The following is a 17,862-nucleotide window of genomic DNA, read 5'->3' on the forward strand; positions in this document are numbered from 1 at the left end:
CACATAAGTTGATGCTAAGAGAAATGAACTTCAAGTTATGGAAACAAGTGGTATGTCACTGTTGTAGTTATTTTCAACATGCCACATGAAACTCTGCCCTTTATTTTTTCATATTCCCTTCCAGTGGTTTTACCCCTGATATCACTGTAACTGATTTTAGTACCCTGGATATTGTATATATGTGTGTTGGAACTAGAGAAGAGAAAGGGAATATCAACATCAAGAGACAAAGGATGAAAAGACAAACCAATGCAACAGCAATACTTACAAAACTATATGTTGTAAGCCAACTGTCAAGTCATGGTGGGAGAGAGAAATGGGGAGGGGGAGGCAGGGGAAAAATCAGGGAGGAGGAAACAAGTTGGATAAGAAATGTACTCACTGCCTTACATATGAAATTGTAACACCTCTGTATTTCACTTTGACAATAAAGAAAAAATGTATAAAAAGAATATAACTTTAGAATGGTAGAATGAATATGGATTAATCTGAATACTTACTTCTTCACAGGAGGTTTTATGGAGACAGAAGCTGCAGCTCAGGAATCTCTGGGGCTAGGCAAACTTGGAACTCAAGCTGAAAAAGATAGAAGACTAAAGAAAAAGTAGGTTTGGAGATTTAATATTTATTCATTTTTTTGTATATATACTTTATCATTATTTACAGGGAATCAAGAAGAGACTAACTGAAAGCAAAACAATAACTCCTATGCCAGTTTCCCTAGTGTTACTTGAAACACATTGCTCATGTTTTCTGATTATAATGAGCCATAGTTTAAAATGAGTATAAAAATCTTCAGCTGATAAAGAACAGTTTTTATAAGTGACCAAAACATTATTTTCAAACTCAAGAAAACATATTATCTAACATCGTGTTTTCTCTCCAGACAATGATAAGTTTTACTCTTTGTAATGGGGTGTTGAGGAGGAGAAACATTTCTCTGATTGAATATAAACTTACTTTAGACCCATAGCAGACTGTTTTGAATCTGTCAGGAAACTGATAGTTTATCTCCATTCACATATATAATATGGAAAATTTAGGTGACTTATAAAGTTGGCAAATTTTAGTTTCAGCAGCTGTTGGAAAGCAAACAAGCCCATAAATCATTTATTTTTAAGATATAGTGTAACATTTTCAGGGCAAAATAGCAGCCTTATAATTTTTTTCTTTAAAAACAAAATGTTCATCATTCCAGATTATATAGTTTGTTCATTTTTTCTCATTCTCAATATTTGTTGCATTGTGTTCATGTTTTTCAAATTCCTCTTCTTTCCTGTGGAAGAAATATTTATGGCCCTAGTCACCACTCTACAGCTATAACATATAGTATTATTAATTGTCTTCATTATTTTCCACTTTGCTTGACTTGTAGAATTTTGTGAATAATAAGAAAGATGCACTAACAAGTTGCAGAACACCCCACTAACTTGTTTATTAATCTTTTACTCACTATATATATACATATATATGTGTGATCTATATACATATGTATAAATATACATATACATATATGTTATGAATGTCCACATATGCATATATGTGTATATAGTGTATGTCTGTATATATGTACATACTTATAACCAGGTTTGATAGAAATGCTAAATAGGAGAAAAAGATGTTAAAATACTACTTCATGAATAAAATCTAATGCTGTTACATTCAGTGATAAATAGTTGTATAGATGATAATCACTCAAATTATATTAACATACCACAATTTGTTTCAAGATTTTAATTTTGCTTAATAAAACCAAGAAATTCTATATCTCAGTGTACAGCTTTCTATGAAGAAAATATGTAACTTTTTCTTCAATATAGTTTTTCAAATTGTTTAATTACAAGTTGAAAGAAATATGAAAAATTAAAACCCAGCCAGGCTACTGGAGATATGCTCCATAATAGTTATGTCTCCTTTTTGTCAAGAACGAATAGCACGTGATGTCATTTTGAGCAGATTTTACAAGTGTATACTGATGTAGAGACTCTCATCTGTGGGTTGTTTTATGTGTCCAAGTTAACCCTTTAACAGCTAGTAAAGTTGAATGTTTTATGCAATCATCTAAAATGCACTATTTCAAGCTCAGGTATTATTAAATTTATACCGTGTTGGGCTGATATATCAGTTTTGTAAAATTAGTTATCAGTTCCTAACTGATAGCTAACAGTCAAAACTTGATTTTGGTTGTGTACTCACTTGAAGATCTTGCCATACTTTTTCTTGTGTTTTGTTTCACAACATGTTTTGTCATGGTATATGTATTAAGTGAATTAAATAGTACATTTGTTGTTTATATAAGACTACTCAGAACATATTAGGCAATAACTCTTAACATTTCATCAATTAGTTTCTTCCTATAGAATTAATGGAATTTAAGTTAATAAAGCCAACAAAGCAAGGTAGAGTCAAGTAAAATATAAAGAATTTTCCTGTTTTGTATTTTTTGGCTGTTCCGTAAGAAAAACTCTACAAGCATAATATACAACTATCTTTCATGAGGCTTATATAAATAAATAATCATTCAGAATTTGCTTAGTATGGTCTATTTGTTTCTGTTGTGAGAATGTGATGTGTTTTCAAATGAGTTTCATTAGACAGACAAAATAAATACCTCTCAAAACATGTTTTCATATTTTATTTCTATCTTTTTTTCTTAATGACTATTGAAATTGATAGCTCATTCATAAACTTTACTATGTCCATAATTTCATTTGAGCAGTTCCAGTTTTCTTTTTGTAAGAGACAGTATATCCTATTTCATTATGTTGTAAGGAATCATAGTCATTCCTTTGCTTAAATTTCTTATTTTCTGGACTTCTTTTAAGATAGACAAAACATTAACGCTACTTTACTTAAAATAAGTAAAACAGTAAGTGAAGAACCATTTTTTAAAAATATTAAACACTATATGTTTCTCATGAAGAATTATAAGTACTGTTTCTGTATTATTGTTTCTACTCTCTACTGATTCACAAATAATGTTTGAACACTTAACTTAAAATTGTGCTCACTATCTAAAATTTCATATTACATATTCTTTTGTCTCTGGAATTAAGCAGACCTAGAAAAAAATTCTTACTGATAAGCTTTGCTAAAATATCAGTTACCTAGAATTAAAAATCTGTGGCTTTTAATTTAATTGAGAGGATTCTTCTCTAGAGGAACTAATTATGACAATTAAAAAACATAGGAAGAAGAATAATTTTAGAGTGTGACATCTGAGACATTTCAAATTTTTGCTAAATTTAGAGATTGGTAATGTTGGCAGTCTCAAAGAAAGGTGTCATTTGAAGTATATTTACCATCTGGAAAAATCTAACATATATAGGTGAGAACAGTTATTAAATATATATTTCTATTTTAATCCTACTTTTCCTTTGCTTCCTGGTACAGGCATTACTTTTGCTTACATTCTTAAATTTAATCCCGATATGAAATAGGAAATTAGTAATACTGAATCTGAAAAAAATCTCTCATTTTTCAAGAAAATCGTTTCTGCCTTTGTCTTCCTGCCTGCTTTTCACATGGACGCTGTTATTTCAACAGAGCAATGTCTAAACTATGTGCAAACTCTCTATAATTCTGCTACTTGATCTTACTTGGACTTATTTTTGGCTTAGTTTTGTCTGTAACCTCACATTTTTCTCTGGCAGGATTATATGAAATACAGTTAATACCTACAATAATTGTAGCAAACTTGAACCTTACCTAGGTCTTCTTTGAATATTTCAGATTAAAAGGTTTATCTTGTTTTATGGTTCTCTCTCTCTCTCTCTCTCTCTCTCTCTCTCTCTCTCTCTCTCACTTCTTTGTAGCAGGTGTAGCCACCTGCTGTAGCTCTCTTAAAATATGAGGGGAAATAATTTATAATTTATTCTTTATATGCAGTCTCTATACTAACATTGTTATTCTTCAGTTGTCTCAATGTGAGCTCCCTCTGGTGGTATCTTGACTTTGATATCCTACTCCTTGTTCTATGTTTAATTTCAATGGACTACAGACAGATTTTCCTATTTAACAACAACAACAAAAAAAAAATCAACATTTTTCCTTTTATAAGACAAAACAACTTTTTTGTCTTGCCTAGTAGAACTTGCATCCTTGTCTGTTCAGCCTGTCTTTTAAAAACAAAAACACAACTAAAACAGAAAGAACTAAGATAGGTAGCTAAAAACTACCACTGAAATAATTTAAAAAGAAACAGCAAAGAATAAAAGAAGTCACTTCAAGACAAAAAACTTACATAAGCTAGTTCAACAAAAAATAAATTTCTGAGTAAAGTTTAATTTCTCCAAATTTTACATAGAGTCTAGGTTTGTGTACTTTATGGTCCAATAAATATGAACCAGTTCTTTATTGGCTCAGAATTTATTTCATGATAAACAAAGTAGCCAGAAATTTAGAGATCATAATGTCAGTTTGTTCTCATAATACCTTTAGAACAGAGCTAATATAGGTGGCAAATATGTGTTTGTGCCTGTATCGTCTTCTAGAATCCCAATTAAAAAAAAAAAAGTTATCTGACACAGAAAGCTTTTAGGCATAGTGTTCTAACATCCATTGAGATAGCCCTTACCTTACCTTTAAAAATAAAATACTTATATTATGATTCAATAAATTTGAGGCAAGATCTATTAACATAAAGGAACTTTATATGTCATTAATACCATTGTCTGAAGAAAAAATAATTATCTGTCTTGGTTAAACTTTTATTATAATTTCATCAGATTTTACACTACCATCATATAAAATAGTTAGCTTTCAGTTTTGTATACTGTCATCAGAAGAAATGAGTTGAGAGAGTGAGTTCTAAGTATCCTGGGACACCAATGACAATGAGGTTTAGACCTCAAATTAATTGGTAATTTACACAAGTGTACTCTTTTAGTTTAAAACAAATTTGCCCCAGAATTTTGAAAGTTACTGATCTCCCTGTTTCTCATTTTGTTTACTATCAGTTGGTTACCATGCTTTGTAGAGAATTTTTTTTTCAAATAAATTTCTCTCGCACATTTTTTAGACAATTTTGCTTTGTCTGTGGGATTCTGAAACATCATTATTATGACTATTTAAAATTTTTATGCAAGAAAAGGCAAGCAAGAGGTTCTGGAAGATGGAGAGAGATACATGACTCTTAAGATTGATTTGGCTCAATGGAACCGAGATTAGACTTCCAACCGCTTAAGCTCTCATAAAATAAATTTTGTGTTGTTGCAAAAAAAAATATGCTTCATTTTTCTACTTTATATTTTCAGTTGGAAAAGTTTTTAAATTGTTTGACATATATTGCCCTAAAGGATTTACATTTATAATAGGTTCAGTTTTAAATCCAAGAAGCTTATTTTATTTTGCAGTGATAGTGGATTAAATAATACTAGTATGTCTAATTCTCAAGGTACACCTGAATAGGCAATGGACATATTAAAAGTGACATAATATCCAATGAATACTTATATTCAGAAGTACAAATCATGAACTTTTTTATTTCATACTTTATGTGGTTTTCTCCACCCCCTCCCTGTTTGTTTGTTTGTTTTAGGGTTGTTTGGGGTTTTGGGGGGTCTATAGTTAGGGCTTGAACTCAGGGTATGGATGGTGTCTGTGAACAATTTTTGCTCAAAGCTAGCGCACTATCACTTCTTATTTTCCAGTGGTTAATTAGAAATAAGAGTCTTGCCCATTTTCCTGCTTCAAACTGCCATCCTCAGATCTCAGCCTCCCGAATAGCTAGGATTACTGACCTTGATCCTCTTATCACCCATCTTTTCTCCTGCATTTAAACAATTTATAATTTTTGTTAGTAAAAGACAGGTATATGCTGAAATAGTTCTTTAAGTTAGCAACTGAATTGAAAGACCATGAATTTCAATAAACTGAGTAAGTTGTTACTTTCAATCTTCAGTTACAGTATTGATGACATATTATTATATGCTACAATTTTTTGCACCCTTCTACAAGGATAACAGTGCTAAATGAACATGGATTTCATATTTGAATCAATATTTCAACATCATTAAAATGAAATTAACATCCCAGCTCAGTGTTCAGCAGCATCCTCTCTAGAGAAGCAGTTTTATCCTTGGAGCATGATAGTCACAGTTAATCAGTACCAATAAATCTTAATGCTACAGCTTCAAAGGCATAAAAGTGAAGCTCTATAGATTTAGTTAATTTATTTCCCTTATGATCCTTAGGGTCTCTTTCAGTGTGTAATCTTTAATGTTTTGAGATTCTACATTTTTAATCTTTGCCATTTGGAAGGTTGAGTGTGCATATCTCTAAGCAGAATAAATGTCACTGAAAATATCCATACTCCAAGGTACTAAAAAACAACGCCACAATATCCTCAATAGATATTTATTAAGTGCATGTGTGCCAAGTTTAAATTATCAATGAGAACACACCAGATGTCAATTTATACAATGTGTGTACAATGCTCTGAACACATTTTTTTCATCGAAAAGCTATAGGCATTCAAAGTAAACATCTGTTTTTTTCACAAAAATCTGTTTTGTGTGGATGACTTTGAAATGGCATTGGATAACTTATGAATCTCCACATTATGAGGTTCTTATTGCCTCTCCAGCAAAAGTGCTGCCCTACTTCCCAACTGGTATTTGATATGTTTTTAACATTCTTGATGTTTATTGATTGCTTATGATTACACCTCTCTCCTTGTATATTTTTGTACATTTATTTTCCATTTCCTCCTCATCTTTTGAAGAAATGATAAGAACAATTATCTCATTGAACACTTACATGGTGTCAAGTGAGTCATGTTCCATTAATTATATACATATTGACTTGGGTTTTTTTTTTTTAGACTTAGTTGGAGAATCTGCTGTTTTCATCCACATATGAGGAAGCATGGAGGTATATAGAGTGTAGATTTCAGAACTCATTTCTCCACTGGATGATTTGATGTGTCAGCGCACAGACTTTGGACCACGGTCCAATCTCAGCTATCTATAATTTTTTAGTTCGTTTTTTCTTATTTATTGTCAAAGTGATGTACAGAGAGGTTACAGTTTCATAAATTAGGCCTTGGGTACATTTCTTGTACTGTTTGTTACCTCCTCCCTCATTCCCCCTCCCCCCCCTTTCCCTCTCCCCTCAAGAGTTGTTCAGTTGGTTTACACCAAACAGTTTTACAAGTATTGCTTTTATAGTCGTTTGTCTTTTTATCCTTTGTCTCTCGATTTTGATATTCTCTTTAACTTCCCTAGTTCCAATACCAGTATATACTGTTTCCAATGTATTCAGTTGAGATACAGTGATAGTGCAGGTACAACCAACCACAGGAAGGGGATACAAGAGGATCATCAACAATAGAAGCAACGGTTTCATATGGCATGTTGAAAGTAATTAAAATAGTGATATAACAGTCATTTCCATAACATGGAGTTCATTTCACTTAGCATCATCTTATGTGTTCATAAGGGTATAGCTATTGGGCTCTTGTGATCCTCTGCTGTGACTAGCCTAAACCTGTGTGCTAATTATTCCCTATGAGGGAGACCATAGAGTCCATGTTTCTTTGGGTCTGGCTCACTTCACTTATTATAATTTTATATATAGGACGTGAATACAGAATTCTTGTTTGCTTTTGTGTTCTGAAAACATTAGCATTTTATTCACCTAGAATTTCTTATCTGCCCCCACCTCATCTATCTTTATATCTATGCAGCTATCCCTTTTAGCACCATCAGCAAACAGCTCATCCCTTCACAAACTAACCTTTTAGTTTTATCACTTCATCACTTCCAAGGTCATTCTCCACCAAATCAAATACTCCCAAAACCAACTGAATCGGGCTATCACCTCAATTTTTCTCTTATGCATTCAGATATATAAGTCCTTTCTAAGTACATTCTTCCTTCTTTGCAATTTGCTTTAGAGCTATCATGTGTTTAGACTTTGTTCTTTCCCAGGGTACTATTTTTTTTTCTATCCTCCCTTATAGTATTTCATTTTCTTTCTTTTAATTTGTGCCAGACCTGGGGTTAATATTCAAGGCCTATATGCTGACCTTCATCTTTTTTATGGTCAAGGGTAATGTTCTACCACTTGAGCCACAGCTCCACTTCAGTCATTTTGGTAGTTAATTGAATATAAGAATTTCAAGGATTTTCTTGCATGGGCTGGCTCTGAACCATGATCCTGAGTAGCTAAGAGTTCAGGCAAGCTACCAGCTCCCAGTTTTGTGCATTATTTTTTTACCTTATATTTTATACTCATAACTTTTAAGTCACTAAGAGATTATTATTATTTTTATTATAATATAAAACTTTCATTGGGTCACATTGCATGCTTCATCCACAGGCATCAATGCATTTTCATTCTCCACCACGCTCTTGAGAATATGTGTGTTGCTGAAAAAATATAGTAGGGAAATCTGTGCCAACTTCCTTTGGATATTTCACCCTTCAATATAACCCTGGCATTTCTCTCTACTGTTGCTTTTATTCTTTAAAACTCTTGTTGGAAAGTCTTCTATCTTTGAACATGAACCTTCTCTTGGAATGCTTATAATAAGAGAAAAACAAAGAGAAAGAGAGAGAGGAAGATAGGTAAAGAGGAAGGGAGGAAGGGGGAGGGAGATAGAGAAAGAGAGAAGAAAGTGGCAACTCTCTTCTTTCTCAAGATCATCCCTTCTCACATTTTAGGTTATTTCATGATGGTTTCCTCTTCTCTAAGATGAGAAATAGTGACAGTGAGAAGCCTAATCTACTGAAAATAGTCATACTTTTCATTCTCCTTTTTTTTTTTTTTTTTTTTTTTTTTTTGGCCAGTCCTGGGCCTTGGACTCAGGGCCTGAGCACTGTCCCTGGCTTCTTCCTGCTCAAGGCTAGCACTCTGCCACTTGAACCACAGCGCTGCTTCTGGCCGTTTTCTGTATATGTGGTGCTGGGGAATCGAACCTAGGGCCTCGTGTATCCGAGGCAGGCACTCTTGCCACTAGGCTATATCCCCAGCCCTTCATTCTCCTTTTCTAATCTAGCTACCACCTGGTTCACTACTCACTTTGATGAGTGATGAACATCTGATTTTAAAATATTTTAAACACCAAATAGCACATCAAAAACAAAAGACAAATTATATGCCACATATGAAACTCAGAGGATGAGTTTCATCTTATGTGAAACTTCAGATCCTAAATTCATAGGTTTATGAACAGAGAAAGATGCATTCATTTGTTATAAAATCTGAAAGATCAAAGTGAGAAGGGTTAACAGTTACCATTTGAAGTATTATACATATATTAGCTGGTAGTATTCATGCCTAGATATATGCTAACATTTTCAAAGTATGTCAGTAACTGAATTTGGTCTTATTAATTAATTAGTAATCTATTCTTTATTGTATCAGTGAATACATATTTCTACTCAAAATTATTTTTGTACTGTGGTTATTAACTGAAGAATATTTAATCTTGACAAAATTTCTCCTCCTGTTATCCTAATCTTGACAGTTGGCAAAAGAGAAATAAATAATACAAATATATGTTTGGAAAAGAGTATATTGAGTTTTATGAGATGAAATCTTAAACACTTTATCTAGAGGAAGAACTTTTCAGCAAATACACCTTATCCCTATGTGCAGTTTATATTGCTATAAATGTCAGAGTTCTTTATGGAGGTATATTTTTTCTGTCTTCTGCATAAAAGATTTTTGAAATTCATAATTTAAAATATTTAATATTTAAAGTGAGGTAGCTGCTCAGAATTTATTTTAAATTCATTGACTATGGAAATAAAGAAAGATCTTAAGCAATATGAAAAACCAGTATAAATCTGTCCATGAAACCTTGTACAAATTGAGAAGGTCAAGATATTAGAACTTTGAGTAATACTTTTTGATTTGTGATTCTTGTGAAGTTTTGTTGTTGTTGCTGCTGTTTGTTTTTGTTTTTTGTAGGTCGTGCAACTTGAACTCAGAGCCTGGGCACTGTCCCTGAGCTCTTTGTGCTCAAGGCTAGCATTCTACCACTTTGAGTTTTACTTCTGGTTTTCTGGTGGTTAACTGGAGATAGGAGTCTCATGGACTTTCCTGCCTTGTCTGGCTTTCAACCATGATCCTCAGATTTCAGTCTCCTGAGTAGCTAGGATTACAGGTGTACACCACCAGTGCTCAGCCTTTTTTAAAAAAATAATTTCTTTTACATTTTTTTTATTTCCAAGTACTTTTACTGGTAGGTATACTGTTTATAAACATAGTGAATTATGATCTGAAGATATCACTGTGTGCATATTGAATCAACTTGTTTTATTGAAGAGATTCCTAGGTAGCTGATAGGTTAGAGATTATTCCACTCTTGGTAGTAAATGTCCCCAATGCTTTTGGGCAATTATCCTGGAAAGTGCCAATTTCTCCCATTTCTTCAGAACTTATGATAGAGTTTACATATTTCAGCAACAAAGGCATTTCAAACTAAAAAAAAAAAAGAATGACCTCATTTGTTCTTAATTTTGTATCTGTTCTATGGTATGAAAAATATGACTTATATTTCTGTGATGTTATGATGCTAATTTTTTCATAATTTATATCATTGTTTATGTGAAAATTTAAAGAGCTTTCCACACGTGTTCTGGACCTAAGGCCAAACAATAAGAATTTTTCCAAAGTGCTCATTTTGTTAAAAATTCATGGTTTCTCTGAATGAATGCCTTGAAAGGAGGCATGTGCAGAGTGTTTCATTGCACGCCACGCTTCTCTTTACAAAAATTGTGCAAGATGAAAGAAAATGGTCTAATGTGTCTAATCTCTGAGAGAATACTTTCTGCCTGATGTTTTGTTGGGTAGAGTATATTTTATGAGTTGTAGTAACAGTTTATTTTCTCTATGCTTATGTAGTCTACTATGCTTATGTAGAAATTTTAAGCAATATTCCCATTGCTTTTTTGTTGTTGTTGAATTATTTAACTTCCAGATTTTCTCAATGCTTCTACTGCATCCCAGGGAATAAGTTGGCACTTACTTCCAAAAGCAACTGTGGAGTGAATGTTGTTTTGCAATGGTTTCTGGTAATGTTAATGAATCAATCTACCTCATTATTTTTTTCATAGCAACATTTACAAATACCTGTTCAAATAAATAATCATTTCTACTGAAAGCAGCATGATTGGCACAAACTTAACATTTATTTTTCCAGTTCAAATAGAGGATGAGGTAATCAGGCAAGAATAAAGCTATTCAATTCCTTTTCATTTCCTTCTGATCTTATTACTGGGACATCATATTTACAAAACAATTATTATTGCAGCACTTGTTAGAATCGAACATATCAGAATTTGGATTGGACTTGGATTTGGAGGGAATAGAAGCCCAAGTCTACTAAGAACTGTGTCTAAATTTTTGAGAAAATGAGAATCCAGGTAGTTTGATCTTCAGATCATTCAGTGCTTCATCTACTTTGAGAAACTGTCTCTGCACAAGTGTTGGTTTGTGTTTTTCTCAAACTTTACCAGTAGTCTCCTAAGGCTATTTAAAGTCCAAGTGCCATTGAGCAAGTGATTGTTTCTATTTGTAAAGTAACAGAGATGAGGCCAGAGGTAAAGAATGTTCTTTATCAAAGTGCCTTGACTTTTCTCCTGGGATATACTACAGGCTGGGAAAATGTGGCCATGCATGTTTCAGAGTGGCTCATGCTCAAGATAGACTTATTGGTCAACGATTAACACTGTTCTTTGCCTGACCAAGCTTTTGGAAACAGTGAGTGTGTGTCATGGTGTAATTAATCACAAAAAAGAAACAAAAGCACCATGTCATTCTCATATCTGAGAAATCTCACGTCTGAAATAATGCTCTTCTTTTAATCCATGGCTTTCTTTGAATTGAAATGTATCCATTAACATTTGTGTGCTTTTCTTTTCCATCCATCCTTCTCCATCTCATGAAAAGCACATCTGGGTAAGTTGGCTCACAATGGCTGCTGAACACGGTGATTTTCAGCACCATCTTCTTTTTCTTTTATCTGTAGTATTTCTCTTTTCAGTTGTGACACAAGCTGCACTGCCTCTGACCTAAAGTGAAAATTGTAATGTGTTTTCATTTCCACACAGGAAAAAAATAATCATTGGTTCAGAGAAATATTCAAATTCAAACAACTTATGTTGGCCTCTCAGGAACTGCTATTTCTTTGATTCTATTAGATATACATCAAAATACACTTTCAAATTTCATTTTCATGGTTCTTAAGACATTCCTCATGAACTAATGGAATGCACAGTAATACACCAGTGATCGTTGCAAGATTTGCTACTGCACACTGTGTTGCATGATGGAACCTGCTTTCTCTATGGCTTGTGGCTTATCTCCTCATGTATTCTATTCATGGGAAAAACTTACTTGCCAACTACATAAAATGCACTCATCTAGAAGAGGTTAAATGTTGAGTTTTCCCAGCAAAACTTGTACACTCAGAGAGGCCAAAGTAATATTTGATTTTTGGCTAAATATATATTCATCTCACTACTTTTTGTTCTACTGGCTAAATTTTAAATATTAAGAAAAGAAAATCCAGTTCACTCAGATAACAGTTTTAATTTAAAAATCCTCCTCAGGACAAAGCTAGCAGATATCATCTAGTCCTAAAACAAATTGAGCTTCAAGGTATAAAGTAAAATAAAACATGCATAACTTTATCAAACATTTACATTGCTGGACTCTTGCATTGAGAGTGTAGTGAGCTCATTAAAACATTTTGTATTGCAGGAAAGAAGTACTACTTTTAGATTAAGGCACTTGCTTTATCATAAATGAAATGATTGCAGTGATATGTAATTAATGAGAAAGTAATGTAGCGAATTGGTGCTGAATTCATGAGTATTTTATATAGTAATACAAGGTCATATAATTTGTAATGACATTTTATTGATTAGTATTTTTGTAGTTTCTTTCTACTTTAATTTTTAAGATCTAGTTGCTATTACCAATAATATTTACCACTGCAGTACTTGCCTCAGGTAGGATAATTTATGAAATAAGGAAATCTCTGATAAGATACTCTTACAGCTCTGTGTATAATACTGGACAGCCAGACTAGTCCAGTGAACGTTATAAGCTTTTGCTTCAAGAAGAAATAATGGTACTCTAAACAATGGGATTTTAAAGCACAGTTTTCATGTCATCATATATATATATATATGATTTTTTTTCTGATCATTTTTGAGTTTCATTCACATTCCATGGTTAATTAATTAGAATTCTCATGAAAATAATCCCAGGAAATAAAACTTAACCTCCCAATCTCTTATTGAACAGAATACTGGAAAACAAAAAAAAAATGATTCATTGTTATAAATGGGCTGTGAAACACTGATATCATTCCTTTCATTCAAAAAGTGAATTTTGAGTTGTCTTGCACATGCTCTTAAATCCTAGTTGAAACATGATATTTCAAAATTGTTTCACTAATGCAGTCACTAAAATAGAGCTTAGGAGGGAACAATGTCAGACAAAGATACCTCAAATATGGTGAAGATAACTTAAGAAGGACAAGACCAAGTCAGTTTCACTTCTTCCACCTGATTATTGCATCTCCTTGTATGCCTCAGTATTTTCTGTGCTTACTGACATTATCAACTGCCTGTTCCACACCAAAAATAGTAAAAATAATATATAATCTCAGAAGCACTGAGGTTGTCAATTCAAGCTGAGTGAAAGATGTCTTAAAAGTAGATGAAACATTTAGCAGTTTATTTAATTGATAGCCTCTTTGAAAATCACCAGTGCTTTCCAGTAAGTATCCAATTACTGTCAGGAAATGCAGACCACAGAGTCTTGCAAAAGTGAAATTGTTTAATCAAATATAATATGGGCCCTCTTGGTATTAAATAACAGCATGAGTAATTGCATTGCTTAATCACATCTGTGTATATGTGTTTACACCTTTTTATTGGCTTTGAAAATAATTAAATTCAAACTAGATTGAAGAAGTAAGTTATGTAAATCTCAACTGAAATTCATAAATATTTTTCCTGAGAATATGCCTTATATTTCAGAGCAGTTTGAAGATAAAAGAAAAATATAAATGAGAATGAATTGGGGACTTATTATAATCAATTTCTTTCAAATAGAGCAGTCTTGTTTGTGTTATTGGTGTCTAGATAAAACACTACTTTTCAAGTGTTTTGTGGATTTTTGTACATTATTGCTGAATGTGGAAATGTGAAGTAACAGGATACATACACTTGTACACACAAAATTACAGAATGCTATGCTTTCAAAGTCAATCAAACTTAATGCTGAATTCAAAACTCAATTTTGTGGCACTAAATACATATATTTAGGTAATCAGTATTCTGAAGCAGCTGATTCAGATTTGTGACATATTTCTGTTTAGAATAATTATGTTAACTAAGATGTAGATTTTCAGTTTACAGATGTTTGAAAAATAGTTTAAATGGCACAGGTCTTTGTTCACATTTGCAGACTGGTATTTCAACTAGTTATTCACACTTTAATTTTCAAAGAATTAAGAGAAATGATCAACAAATATGTATTCCTGAATGATGGAGTTTTAATAAGCTCATTGTAGACCAGCAGGAACTCCTATTCTCGATCCATCTACCTCTACCTCATATCTTGGGCACTGGATTACAAAGAAGTGCTACCATATCAGTTGCAATATGCTCATTCCTGAGCTGAAACTTGAGTAAAGTCATATCCTACTTAGGCTCTTAAATGTTGGATTTTAATGGAATAAGGAAGATTCAACAGGTAGTAATGATGTGAAATGATATTGTACAAGGGAGATGTATTCCCTGGAAATGGCATTAGAGTAGATTCAAGTGGCAAACCTTCCGATTGATATTTTATTTTTTATCAATTCACATTTTTATTTCTAGGTTTATCAATAACTAAGTAGGTATATGCAGCAGTACATCAATAAGCCACAAAGATAATTTTTCGCCCAAGGAAAGACTATATTGCATTCATACAAAACCATCTGAACTGAAAATAAGTAACTGGATATTCACATTTTCCATTTCAGTTATACAAACTAAGCCAATGTACATTTGCTCAAGATGCAGAACCTATTACTAGGCAGTGAAAACAAGTCAATCTTCCTTTTATAAAACAATGAAGTTGAGGATTGACATATGTGACAGTAATTGATATGAACCTTAAACATTAACCATATAAATACATAAATGTATGGAAATACATAATACATAGATGTATGGAAATTAAAGCATAATTAAACCGTAGGAAAACTGGGACAGTTCATTTTATGCTCACATGAGTAAGGTATTGTTATTCTCTTTGGGTTTTTTGGGGGTTTTTTTTTTTGGCCAGTCCTGGGGCTTGGACTCAGGGCCTGAGCACTGTCCCTGGCTTCTTTTTGCTCAAGGATAGCACTCTGCCACTTGAGCCACAGCACCACTTCTGGCCATTTTCTGTATATGTGGTGCTGGGGAATTGAACCCAGGGCCTCATGAATACGAGGCAGGCACTCTAGCCACTAGGCCATATCCCCAGCCCACTGTTATTCTCTTCTTGCTGTTATAAAGTTTCAAAGAAATTAATTAACTAAAGGATGTCTGACTCTGTGAACAAGTTGTACAGGTTGAAATTTTTTGTTCTGGCATTCAGTGGCTCTGTAACTTCACATAGCCTCAGCTCTTGAGTGTGCTTGGCATATACTAATGTAGATCAGAACACATCTTACTGAACTGTTATGAAGATGAAACAAGTTGAGATGTAGATAGGTACATAGATAAGTAGATAAAAGATAAATACATGATAGTTGATGTAGATAGATAGAGAGATAGATAGATGTAATTATCTATATAGATATAGATATTCTAGTCAGGATAATGTTCAATAAATGAGCAGTAGCTTTTATTATGAGGCTCAATATCTAATTTATCTGCATATGGAACCTTTGCTTTCTTTTTTTTTTTTCATATTTTTTTTTTTTTGCCAGTCCTGGGCCTTGGACTCAGGGCCTGAGCACTGTTCCTGGCTTCTTCCCGCTCAAGGCTAGCACTCTGCCACTTGAGCCACAGCACCGCTTCTGGCCGTTTTCTGTATATGTGGTGCTGGGGAATCGAACCTAGGGCCTCGTGTATCCGAGGCAGGCACTCTTGCCGCTAGGCTATATCCCCAGCCCGGAACCTTTGCTTTCTTATCGATTGTATTGTATTTCATAAGAATTGAAAGTGTTTCAAATAACAAAGGAGCACTTTAGATAATTCTCTACCACAACTTTGACTTATATTGTAATATCATTTATTTAAAATATTTAAGCAATATTATAAATTTAAATCAAAAGTACAGTCAGAATAATAATTAGAGTATATGTGAGTTTTAATTTTGTCGAAGAGAATTAATTCCTCCTGGGAGAAGCCTTGGAATCCTGATGGAAAGGAGTCAAAGTCTGAGTATTATATATGAAGGATGAGCTACAATTGTTATGACTATGAACTAAAGGAAGTGCTTGTCTAAGAATAATTTAATTTTAATATATATTATTGAAATAATCCTTAGATATGAAAAAGAATGAAGAAATACACAGGGTAGGCAAAAGATTAATAGTTGATGAGAAGCAAACTGGGATTCAGTCATGCTGTGAAAGTGTATCACATCTATACTGTGTGCCTGAATTCCTATCCAAGACCCTCTGCCCATCCCTACTTTCACAACCCAGGAGCACATCACTGTCATCCTTTGTTTGAATGCAACAACTGCCTAATTGGTATCTGTAATTCAAAACACTGACCTTCAATTTATCTATCTATACTCAGCATCCAGAATGACCTTTATAGTGAGAAAAATCATGTTACATTCCTGTTCTTATATCTTCTGGTGACTTCTCAATGCACTCAGAAAAGACTCTGCTATACCGTCAGGTCCACCAGAATCTTTACTCTAGGCTATCCCTCCAACTTCATTCCACTCATCCCCTACTCTCATCCCTAAAAACATTCCACTCATGCTGCCCTTACTTCGCCTTCTTTCTTTTGCTCAACCAATTCTAATCCTTTTACTGAAAAAAATATGCTTTTTTCTTTTGCTTCAAATATTTTCCTATAATACAAAGTAGCTCTAATTCTAGTCACTCACCACCTAACTACCTTAGCCTATTTTACCTTCTGTTGAGCTATATCAATGCCTCAAATTACCTTGTTGATTTATTTCAGTTTGTTTTTGAGACCTGGTCACACATCACACTTAGTAACCCAGGTTGGCCTTGAACTCAAGATTGTCCTGTTACACAGCCCTGGCTTGTGTATTTATTTACATGTGTGTTAACATAAATGCTCTTACTCACTGGGATATAGAATCTTTGAGATTTAGATGCTCTGTTGGCTCTATTCTGGTAGCTGAATACAAAATGTGACATACTAAAAGTCTATTAAAAAACCAGATTACTTGCTACTAAGTCATCTCACTCACAGGGCTTATAAAGTCCCCATTCTCAAGCCCTAGGAAAGACCAAATTATCAATCACCAAATTCAATAAAACATTAAAAACAGTAGGAAAAATTGCTCAATCCTGTGGGACCTTTAAAATGAAGGAGTACATAATATAGTCTCTGTACCAAGATAACAATGGTTTCAGAAAGGAATCAGATTGAGCTGGTAGCTTTGGTTATGCCAGGCTCTGTGTTCCATCCTCAGCACCACAAAGACAGAAAATCAAAAATGTAGAGGAGGAGGAAAGGAGGAGTTTCGATTGAGAGCTAGGAATTACAAGAATGGCTTAGTACTCTCAGTATATAAACGTGTGCAACTTTGAGCCTAACCATCTAGTTATAAGTTGTGTATAGTGAAAAGTTTCATGTATTTATTTTTTTCTAGCAAGTTATCTCCTGGGAAAGTGGTTCATGTTTCTGTTTTCTAGCAGTCTTAGGT

At 33.3% G+C, this 17,862-nt stretch overlaps 1 protein-coding gene across 28 annotated transcripts in view; it reads left to right on the forward strand.

The window, feature by feature from the left end:
- Positions 1–17,862, forward strand: part of Ppfia2 (PTPRF interacting protein alpha 2) — a 328,094-nt gene that overhangs the window by 278,237 nt on the left and 31,995 nt on the right. For 19 of the 28 annotated variants that reach the window (XM_048358923.1, XM_048358758.1, XM_048358750.1 and 16 more), the window contains one exon: positions 511–604. In XM_048358923.1, the coding sequence (XP_048214880.1) occupies positions 511–604 (94 nt within the window). Of the gene's footprint in view, positions 1–510; positions 605–11,901; positions 11,911–17,862 lie in introns of all 28 variants that reach the window. The other 9 variants (XM_048358783.1, XM_048358739.1, XM_048358790.1 and 6 more) reach the window with 1 other exon arrangement.

The sequence above is a fragment of the Perognathus longimembris genome, chromosome 1 (genome assembly GCF_023159225.1).
Source record: "Perognathus longimembris pacificus isolate PPM17 chromosome 1, ASM2315922v1, whole genome shotgun sequence".
Classification (NCBI taxonomy): Eukaryota; Metazoa; Chordata; class Mammalia; order Rodentia; family Heteromyidae; genus Perognathus; species Perognathus longimembris.